Source organism: Solanum lycopersicum, chromosome 8 (genome assembly GCF_036512215.1).
Source record: "Solanum lycopersicum chromosome 8, SLM_r2.1".
In the NCBI taxonomy this organism is placed as follows: Eukaryota; Viridiplantae; Streptophyta; class Magnoliopsida; order Solanales; family Solanaceae; genus Solanum; species Solanum lycopersicum.
The window spans coordinates 65,147,897-65,159,132 of NC_090807.1; the positions used below are offsets into that span (position 1 = coordinate 65,147,897).

General features: G+C 31.4%; 2 protein-coding genes across 2 annotated transcripts; one reads left to right on the top strand and one right to left on the bottom strand.

Annotated features, from left to right (window-relative positions):
* The first annotated feature begins 4,497 nt into the window (after positions 1 to 4,497).
* LOC101265157 (uncharacterized) lies at positions 4,498 to 5,761 on the top strand. The gene is made up of 2 exons (XM_004245664.5): positions 4,498 to 4,813; positions 4,894 to 5,761. Exons 1-2 carry the CDS (start codon positions 4,754 to 4,756, stop codon positions 5,491 to 5,493), a joined length of 660 nt encoding a protein of 219 aa, XP_004245712.1. The 5' UTR covers positions 4,498 to 4,753; the 3' UTR covers positions 5,494 to 5,761.
* Positions 5,762 to 6,799: 1,038 nt separating this feature from the next.
* Positions 6,800 to 10,502, bottom strand: LOC101264657 (uncharacterized). Its single transcript, XM_004245662.5, has 7 exons — positions 10,092 to 10,502; positions 8,575 to 8,634; positions 8,409 to 8,491; positions 7,834 to 7,898; positions 7,715 to 7,748; positions 7,494 to 7,603; positions 6,800 to 7,378 (listed from the first exon to the last, which is right to left on the bottom strand). Exons 1-7 carry the CDS (start codon positions 10,402 to 10,404, stop codon positions 7,288 to 7,290), a joined length of 756 nt encoding a protein of 251 aa, XP_004245710.1. The 5' UTR covers positions 10,405 to 10,502; the 3' UTR covers positions 6,800 to 7,287.
* Between the last annotated feature and the right edge of the window lie 734 nt (positions 10,503 to 11,236).

Genomic DNA, 11,236 nt, shown 5'->3' on the forward strand with positions numbered 1-11,236 from the left:
TGTTTGTTTAGATTATATTCACCGTCACCCTTACCTAAAAAGTCTTAATTAATTAATAATCTTATCACAGGATTAAAAAAGAATAACCCAATTTTTAATGATTACAGGCTTGAAGGAAGTTGGAAACCTATAGTGACATGATCAAGTGGGATTAATTAGTGCTATGGAAGATTAATGACCTAAAAATCGACCTAAAAGTTAGTTCGCACACAATTTTTTTTTAAAGGATAGAAGAAACTTCGTACGCACGTAATCTCTTAATTATTAAAAATTATATATTAAAATATTTCTTCTTTGTTTTCGTCATAAAAAGTTACTTTATCATTTCATTTGATTGTAGTGAATGTATATGAACGCACTAGTTTAACATTAATTTTGGTGTGAATTTTAATTTATTACTATAGTACCTACGTAAGAAATAAAGGGAAAAAAAAGAGCAATATAACTTTGGGGAAAAAGAATCATAAATACAACTTGTCAAAGATTGATATATTTAACGAAGTCCAACTTAATTATCAAAGTGATTGGTGCCATGACATATTTTTTGTGACTAGAACAACATAAATGTTTATATATACTTTTCTGTTCATATAATGTCAGAGTAAAAATTTCCACTAAAAAATTTAAAATATAATTAATTAAATTTATAAAAAAAATTAAAAAATATATATATATTATATTATATTATAATTTTTCGATGACGGATATATATCATTTGACACCCCCGTAAGTACAAATAGCTTCGCCAATGCATCCATATTATAAAATGTCAATAATCAATATTAATCGGTATTGTATATCTCTTTTGACCATATGGTATATATGTTGAGTGTAAAGACTAAAGTGTAAACTCAGGTATACAATACAATGGTGATTATCTTCTAAATTAATATAAAAACTAATAAGCTTTATCTATCATTATATAATTAAGACCGCTTTATAACAATCAATTAAATTTTATCTTAATTGTTGTTTCATGTTATGCTATACTATATTATATGCTCTACATAATGACATTCCGCTATCTATTAAAAAAATATTGAGACAAACAATGCTATTATAAAAAGATTTGATAGTACAAAATTTTATCTATAGCTAATACGTAAAAGATTCGATACATGTCTTGAAATCTCTATTTTTTCACTTCAGTTGACTTTACAATATTTCACTATCATACCTAATAATCAAACAAAAATACTTGGAACGATTTAATTAATAAAAATACTACTATGTAATTTCAATTTGGCAGAGAAATATATAAGAACTAGTTGGATATGTTAAAAAGTAGAATGATGAATTAAAAATGCGTAAAATGAATGTTGAAAATATAATATAGTTAAAGAAAAAGCTTTTCTAATTCAATATAACTTGCGAATTATACGATAAAGACATAGTAATTAACTATAATTTTGTTTAATATTTTTGTAATTACTATTTGTAATTTCTACATACAATTTTATTTAAAGAAATTATTTTCTTTCATAATACATGTTGACTTTGAAGTACGAAGAGATTAAGAGAAAAGTACGGCAAACGATGACGTGGTGATATAGCCATCCAACGATGAAGTCAACGCAATTGTCTGCTAAAATAGAGTCATATTTTTTAATTTAATTTTTCTTTTTTTAAAAAAAAAGAATACGTACACGGTATTATTGTCATTTATCTTTTACTACAATAAAGTACATTTTTTTGTTTAAAAAATATATATATATATATTTACAAATATAAGTTGGAAATAGTCAAAAGGGATGGATTACATATATAATTAGCAAATGCGATGAAAAATGTGTATATCCTGTTTTATTAAATCTAACTAATAACTAAAGTCTTATGGAGATCTAGAATTTTGATTTCAATGTATCTATTCGTTATCTTCGACTTCGACTTTAGTTAATTGTATTTAACAATGAAGTATAGCGTGTACGAAAATAGATATTGCAATAAAAACAATCTATCGAGTATATATAATTTTATAAGTGAGTTTGCTGAAAATGCGATTTTGTTCATATTTTGAAAATACAGAGAGGTTATTTTTTTCATGGACCTTGACTTAAGTAAATCATATCAAAATCGATATGAACAAAAGATATAGCAGTGAAGTAGAAGTCAAATTGGAAATAATAGAAAAAAAGAACAATGTTAATAATAAGTAATATGATAAAATCGGAGCAAAGAAAACAACATGAATAATGAATTCGAAGATAGCAGGAGATCGAGTAATATTAATAAAAGTATGAATAGGGAAAACTAACTGGTTATTACACGTTCTCAACTTTCATATCCTTTTTTAACATCTCCTTCGACGCATAATAGTCAACTTTCACTCCTAGGATATATATATATATATATATATATACGGGTAACTACCCTAAACATGTCTAGACCATCACAAATTCGTCTTTCTCCTATTATGTTCGCCACTGAAGTCAATACTCTCATCATGTCTTAAATATTTTCGTTTTTAATCTTATTTTTTTAATATACTTACACAACATTTTAATATTTTCGTTTTTGCTACTTTCATCTTCTAAACCACTTAGCCCCAACCTACTTATACATATTACTGTACATACGTACCACCTAGTGTGCTGTTGTTAAATATCGTGCCATCTTTTATTACGTCTGTTGAGTATTAATAGGAAGTACACAAAAATATTTGTTGTTTTCACTATAAATCAATTGCCGTATACACTTTTGCTTCTACAAACTTATATTAAAAAACTTGGCACACTCACCAAATATCTTTCAAATCACAGTATAATGTAATTTATGTGATGGTATTAAAAGAATATTTCAAATTGTCATTTATTGTGTGAAAAATATCAATTTGACATTTTTTATTCTTTATGTTAAGTGGTTAAAATATATAGTTTTTCGTTGTTAGGTATTATGATTGTTTAAGATAAACGTCTAAATTTATATGATATTGACAACATATGAATATCATGTCACCTTCACGTTTACTTCAACCTCTAGCACCATCACCCCCTCTATCACGCAATGGTGAAGCTTTTGGCAGGAAATTATATTATTTATACGTGATTAATATATACGATAAATATGTCAAACCTCCTTCGATTACTTTGTATATCTATTTTTTCATTTATTAAAATTTTTAAATAAAAATACTGACTCCGCCAACTACCAAACACACAAACTCATCATATCCAGATAGTAAAACACAAATTTGACATTTCTAAATATGTCACATTAAATAAAACTAAGAAGATTGTAGACTTTTTTTTTGTTTAATTCCTTTTTGGAAAACATTTATCTTGCCTTTTGTGTGAACGTAAAAAAAGAAATTCAAGTGTAGATAACATATAAGTAGGATGTATAGCATATCCTAATAATTATTTTTGAGAAAAATGGGATTGCACCGCGTATGCGATGACAAAGGTGAAGGAAAAGGACAACAAATACCAATATATTGTCATGGTTATATCAATATAGTTTTTGTCGTGTGCAGTGATAGAGTCAGAAATTTTTTTAAAACTGTTTGGAAATAACAGTTTATTATGTTAAGGGTATCTAAAATATGTTATTTAATCATTTCGAGTATCATTTTACTTGTATATATGACTAGGACACTGTTTGTGTGATCATAAAAACTAAGCAGTGAGCTTCTGCTTAGAGATAATATAATAATTGTAAGCTAATTGTTTTTTTAAATTAAAAATATGTTACTTCTATTATATGATTCACTTTTATTTTTAATCTACCTCTAAAAAGAATGATCAATTTTTATATTTCAACCACCAGCTTATCTTCGATGAAATGAAACTTGAAAGTATCTTCTTTTTCTTTGATTCCTCATCAAGATGTTTAGTACACATATTTTAAATCTAAATTTGAGGTTGAGACGTAAAACATTCTCTAACAAAGACTATATTATATATCTCTAAAATTATTTCTTAAACTCACGTCAAATAAATATAAATAAAAGAAATATTCTTTTAAAATAGATTTTTCATTAAAAAAAGTAATGAAAGATCTCCTTTTTTTTGAAAAAATAATTTTGCACATGACCTATAATATATAGTGATAATGATCGAAAACTATATAATAATAGTTGAAAGCGATCCTAGTTGAGATGGTAGAGTTTGTTGATAATAGAAATTGACTATAGTGGTTATAGTAGTTGATAGTGTAGGTGACGACAACTCCAGAGACAGAGATCGTGATAACTAATGACAATAGCTATAATCATAATAATGAAAAAGATAAGTGTTGTAGTAGCTCATAATAGTAGTTAGCAACGATGTGATTATGATTATAGTTAGTGATAGACGATGGCGACTATAAAGTTGAGTAGTGATTGTGACCGATGATAATTTTTAGATTGATTTAACACATATTTAAGATGTCAAAAAAATATGAAAAATCGATCCGAGGGTGTGGAAAGGCAAAAAAAAAAAAAAAAAAAAAACTAAAACAAGAGAAGTAAGGCAAAAGAAATCCACAGAGAAAAAAAGGTAATACCACCACGTTGGAATTGCATGGTAACCTAATGTCAACTCTCTTCGAAAAAAATTGACTTTTTCCTCTTTTTTTTTAGCTTTCTAGAGATTTGTTTTTTCTCTCTCTCTCTCACACTATAAAATCTCCCATTGTTATCACATATACTGTAATAAGCAAATCCCCATTTTCAAAAACTTCTCCTCAAAGAAAAAAAGAAAGACCAAGAATTCACCAACTACAAAACCCCATTTACACCAATTAACAAATTTGAAAAACAGAGATAAAGAAAATGAAGTTAGTTTGGTCTCCAGAAAAAGCATCTAAAGCTTATATTGATACTGTTAAATCTGTAAGTATATATACAATTTCAACAAATTCCCTTTTTGTTTTTTTCTTTCCCAGTTATTGATTTTCTTGATTTTGATACAGTGTGAGATTTTTCGAGAATCGAGTGTAGCGGAGATGATATCGGCTATGGCTGCAGGATGGGATGCTCAGATGATTGTAGAAACATGGTCGAGAGGTGGGGTTATGGCTACAAGTATTGGGTTGGCTGTGGCAAATTATCATACAGGTGGTAGGCATATATGTGTAGTACCAGATGAAGATTCAAGAACAGAGTATGTAGAAGCTATGGAAAACGCAGGGATGTCGCCGGAAGTTGTGATCGGAGAACCGGAAGAAGCGATGGATGGGTTGATTGGGATTGATTTTTTGGTGGTGGATTGTAGAAGAAATGATTTCGGTAGAATTTTGGGGGTTGCTAAATTAGGACATAGAGGTGCAGTTTTGATTTGTAAAAATGCAAGTTCAAGAATTGCTTCTGATTTCAGGTGGCGGAGTGTTCTTGACGGAAAATCAAGAATTGTTCGCTCGGTTTTTCTGCCGGTAGGTAAAGGTTTGGATATTGCTCATATCGGAGCCACCGTGACCGGCGGCGGAAAAAAGGGTGGCTCCGGGAAGACAGAAAGTCGATGGATTAGACATTTTGATAGAGATTCAGGGGAAGAATTTGTGATACGCAAGTGATGACGTCCATAATTCAAAATTAGTTGAGATTTTCTTTTTCTTGTTTAGTTATTTTTCTTTTTTAGGTTTTTGTGTATATTAGTTAGATGATACAAAACTAATCAGGTTCCTGTTATTTGCCAATTTTGAAAATATGTTTCTAGTGAAATTAGATGTGTTAATCTTGACGATGAAAGTGTTTATCTTGTTTTATCAAAAGACAATTATTCAAGTAAAATTAGATGTACTTATCTTAGTAATGAAAGTACTTATCTTGTTCTATTGAAAACTATCGTTCAGATGTGTTTATCTTGGTGATAAAAGTACTTATCTTGTTCTATTGAAAACTATCGTTCAGATGTGCTTATCTTGGTGATAAAAGTGTTTATCTTGTTCTATCGAAAACAGTTGTTCTAGTGTCTATCTTGGTGATGAAAGTGCTTATCGTGTTCTATTGAAAACAGTCGTTCTAGTGAAATTAGTTGTGCTTATCTTGGTGATGAAAGTGTTTATCTTGTTCTATCGAAAACAGTCGTTCTAGTGAAATTAGATGTGCTTATCTTGGTGATGAAAGTGCTTATCTTGTTCTATTGAAAACGATGTTCTAGTGAAACTAGATGTGTCTATCTTGGTGATGCAGTGCTTATCGTGTTCTATTGAAAACTATGTTCTAGTGAAATTAGATATGCTTATCTTGGTGATGAAAGTGCTTATCTTGTTCTATTGAAAATGATGTTCTAGTGAAATTAGATGTGCTTATCTTGGTGATAAAAGTGTTTATCTTATTTTATCAAAAACAGTCGTTCTAGTAAAATTAGATGTACTTATCTTGGTGATGAAGTACTTATCTTGTTCTATTGAAAACTATGTTCTAGTGAAATTAGATCTGCTTATCTTGGTGATGAAAGTACTTTATCTTGTTCTATGGAAAACTATGTTCTAGTGAAATTAGATCTACTTATCTTGGTGATAAAAGTGTTTATCTTGTTCTGTCGAAAACCATTGTTTTACTGAAATTAGATATGACAGTCGTTCTAGTGAAATTAGAAAACCATTGTTTTACTGAAATTAGATATGACAATCGTTCTAGTGAAATTAGATGTGCTTATATTGGTGATTGAAAGTGCTTATCTTGTACTATCGGAAATGACCATTCCAGTGAAATTAGGTGTGCTTTATCTTGATGATGGAAGTTTGTATATAGGTATCATAAATTTTTGGATTAAATAGCACACAGATTTCATAGTTGTTACAGAAATCAGAATTGACCAGATTCAATAACTTCCGTTACGTAATTTGTTCACGTCTTCGAGAAAGGCAAATAACATTAAATGCTACAACAATATTTAATGGTATTCGATACTTTTACGTATTTTTGTTGTTTCTTACATATCACTAAATATGAACACATAGTTATAAAAGTACAATGAATTCCGTGCTAAGAAATTTAAAGGTTGAACTCGTACAATAAAAATCTTGAATCAGCCTCTCACACACACGATACGGTACATAAAGAAATGGGCGTCTGCGTTATTCTTTTCTTTGTAACTACAGAGGCAATACTCACCCAAGACCTAAGTTTACCTGTCCAATATCAACATCTTCAGAAAGTACAAGATACTTTGATGGCCAATGTCTACATTCTTTTAGCTAATATGGTGTGTTAAGTCATATCAAGAAGGTGTCACCTGAAGGACCTACAGAGGATTCTCTAAACATTTTCGTGTCGTTTATAAGTAGGATGAAGCAAATGATCAAAGTGCTGGGAGAACTTGATAGGAAAGTGCCTGTGTTAGACATCTTGAGCTCTTGGAATCAGTCATAACTATCTCTGCTTCTTCGCATAGCCTTCTTTTGTGATTGGGCCTTCTTATTGTCAAGTCGTTTGCGCTCCCCAATAGCAGCCCTTTTTAGTAGGAAAATGAGATTGGTTATTCCAGAAAATTACAAGTTGGCATAAAATACATGTAATTGGTAAGTAAAAAGTGCATAACATAGGTTATTGGTTTGAGAATGCTTACAATTTTGTTATTCTTTTCACTTGCTCTTCAGATGGAGGTGGTGGTACATAAGAAGCAGCATCAATTATATCCTGTGATACTGGGAGATTAATGAGCAATTCATAATAGACCTGTATATTGTGGAACAAATCTACTCATTGAAACATCATCTGCCACTCAGAGATGGACTTGTACCATTCCAATTGATAGAAAGTGGGAACAGTCATAAAATGAATGTTCACCTGTAATTTACTCAAAGCATCTTCGATGTTACCCCTGAAAAGAATCATAGAACGCATTCAGCTTTGTGGCCTTTAAAAAGGTCTAAGTAAACAGAAAAGAATATATGGAAGAGGCTCACTTCTGAGTTCTCGTCTTTGTTGAAGAGATCACAAGCTCTCCATCCTTATTTATCCGATTCTTTTCCTGTTTAGAATATTAAAAACTTAGCCCAAGTGTTAGGTGAGTTAAAACTTGCAGTAAAGAAAGATAACAATAATTATAATGCAAATTACGCACAAGCATTATGGCCTTTCCCAGTTATCAGATATGCAGAGGTGTAAAACAAGCATCATTAATCAGTATACTTCAAATCTTCAATCACCTAATTATGGAACTAAAAGTGTACAGGGAAGTTATCAGCGTATGGTAAAAAATGATTGCATACATTTTTAGAGAACAGTGGCAAAGTTTCCCTTCAAACCATCATGAAATCACGACAGATGAGGCACTTACTCCATACTACGCCATAAGCATTCATGGTAAATTAGCAACGAGCTAGCGTGATGTATCTCTCCATTAAATAGACTTTAATATTCTTGTACCAACTTAAATTAGCTAGTTGGATGAAATGAAAACTTACCTACTACTTGTTTAAGTCCACCGAGTTATCTTTCTAAAGAAAGCATAAAGAGCAAAATAAAGGTCTTCGCTCACCATTTGCAAAATCTTCTCTCTGACTCTGTCACTTAACCAATAAGCATTTTCAACATTGAACCGCATATCCACCTTGGTATTTACTGTAAAGATAAAAATTTCTTGAAAAAGAAGGAAATGAAAACTTAGAAGGCAATCTTATCTTCTGAAACAAGCCGCACCAGACCTTTATTGACATTTTGACCTCCAGGACCTCCACTTCTTGCAAAGTTGACAGTCACGTGATCTGGACCAAACAATAGGACAAAGAAGAACACCACCAAAAGACTTAATTTTCTACTTTGTTCAATAATTTCAATAAATACAAGACATCCTGATCAAAAAGCTGAATAATTAATCAGAAGCAACACTTCTTCCATGTGAAAAACTAAATTGAATTGAACATAAAAGACGAGAGCATGTAATATACCAGAGATCAACCATTCTCATTTTTCTACATCCCCACCCCCTTTGTGTCCTCTCAAAGAAAAGTTACAAAGATCTTTTATAGGTCAGTATGAAACCTGGCCTTTCTTTAGAAAATATGCATGAAAAAGAAAGGTTTTGATGAATATTAGATATTCCAAATGATTTTCGGCTTTTCACTGAGCAGAAGAGCCATATTAAGCAATTTCATACTGTAGAGTTCCAACTACTTCTGTCCTAAGAAGTTAAAAAGAAAACCCAGAATAAGTTTAAATTGGCAATAGTCGCTTTAGTCCTACTCTACCTGTGGAGCAAATTTGATTAGTATCCCCATAGTCTTTGACAATGATGTCAAGCAATACACATTCTTTCTTTCCTTTTTCAAATGAAGGTGGTGTTGGGTCAGTTTATGTGCACCTCACTCATTCCACCGTGTACTTGCTTTTGTCCACCAATACAAGTATCCAGCAACTCTACTCACTAAGGCTTAGGCTATACATATTCTAGCAGTCTTTTTAATAGCAGTCCCAGTCCAAAGTATTTTAACATTTGTGGCTACTCTAGACAATTTTCCTACTCCCTACTCTCTGTGCTTCACATAGAAATTCTTCAAAATCTTTCTGGTGAAAATCACAAATAATTCTGAGACCAAGTAAACAAAGACTCTAGACCCCAACCCAATTTTTTTTTAAAAAAAGAAATCACTGGTGGAGAAGTGGCACTCTCAACCCAACATAAAAATATTTGATGACACCGATTACAATACAACTTCCAAGCTAACGCCCACTATAGCTTAGCCATTTTTACATTACTTGTAAGGCAATATATTCACACAGCTGATTTCTTGAATACCATATCATATGCAATCAGTCAGTAAACAATTTTCATTTGCTCGACTCTCTGAAATTATCAAGTACCCTGACATGGAAATGGAAGTGAAGATCAACTATATCTTCATCAGAATAAATTGGATACGCCATTGGGACAATCTCAATGTGAGATGATACACTAACTAATTTTAAGTTCCTAATCTGCTTCAAGGCTGTACCACTAAACTACAGTTACTGCATTTAAAAAATGGACCTTCATTTCCAATAGACCAAAACAAACTCTTAACACTTGCAAAAAAAATGTACATTTTACAGGATAAGGTGTTCCATACAATGCTATTCTAAGTCCCGAAAAAGTAAAGTTTTCAATTAATAAATTCCAGGCATTTTCAGTGGAAGTCAATGAAAATTGGAGATGGAAATTCATATAGAGAGACATTTGAAATACCAAGAGTAATCTTAGGAATAGGATCGTTTCCCGCAGCTTGAGATCGCTCCTTAGCTTCATGTAACAGCTGTTGAACCTGAGCAAGCCGCGCCGGAGACTTCTTTCCATCATCAGCACCACCTTTGGACGCCGCCGCACACCTAACCGGACTAAAAGAGAGACTCCGTGATAAAATTCGATGACTCACAACAAGGTTCGTCTCCAGGTACGGTGCCGGCGAGATGTGGATGAAGCGAACAACATTTGGGAAGTGTATTGACGGACGGAAAATTTCCCGGACGAGAAAGCTTGTCGTAGTTCTGAATGATGCCATTTTCCGGTGCAAAAATTGAAGCCCAATCCTAATAATGGTGAGTCTTAGAAGCCCATGATCTAATTGTAAAATATGTGGCCCATACAGGAAGCCACTTGGAATCGTGAAAGTTACTCGAGATATCATGTTGGTTTAAAAGTTGATTCACACCTGACCACACTACAAATTATACTACATAAAAAGACTAGTTTATCCCAAGATTATTATCAATTTAAAAATCGACATAATATATAAATATGCCCTTTAATTTGACTTCGAATTACATTTTTATGATATTTATGCCCTTTAACTTTGGGTGTGCACAAGTACACACTTAAACTTGTATAAAATTGAACAAATATACACGCATGTCCTACTTGTCATCCTACATGTCATTTTTTGTCCTACATGTATTGTGTCATGTAAGACTCACGTGTTTATTTATTTAAATTTGGATAGTTAAAATGTGTGTTTGTACATTATGAAAGTTGGAGATCAAAATTAAAATTTGAAGCCAAGTTTATTATCAAATATACGTATTATGCCTTTAAAGGTCTATGACAAACTTGATTATTGTTTTCTATTGTACTTTCTAATACACTGACGAAGAAAAAATATATTTAAGAGAAAAAACAGTCATTCTACTCGATAAACCATACCTTATAGATAATTATTATTACTCTTTATATCGGCGTAAAAAGAATTGAAACGACAATTATGATGAAGCGGGTGGCCAAAATGTTAGAAATGTTTAAGGAAAACAAGCAGAGAACCGTATAATAGCCTCTCTTTTTTTTAATTGTTTGGAAGTTGATTTACATCATTTTCACAGAATCGAGCCTGCAGATGGTTC

Coding starts and splice junctions, on each gene's coding strand:
- LOC101265157 (XM_004245664.5), top strand. CDS start 4,754: ATGAAGTTAGTTTGGTCTCCAGAAAAAGCATCTAAAGCTTATATTGAT. Junction 4,814..4,893: donor ATATTGATACTGTTAAATCT/GTAAGTATATAT, acceptor ATTTTGATACAG/TGTGAGATTTTTCGAGAATC.
- LOC101264657 (XM_004245662.5), bottom strand. CDS start 10,404: ATGGCATCATTCAGAACTACGACAAGCTTTCTCGTCCGGGAAATTTTC. Junction 8,635..10,091: donor TATTCCTAAGATTACTCTTG/GTATTTCAAATG, acceptor TGTTTGGTCCAG/ATCACGTGACTGTCAACTTT. Junction 7,604..7,714: donor ATGCTTTGAGTAAATTACAG/GTGAACATTCAT, acceptor CACAATATACAG/GTCTATTATGAATTGCTCAT.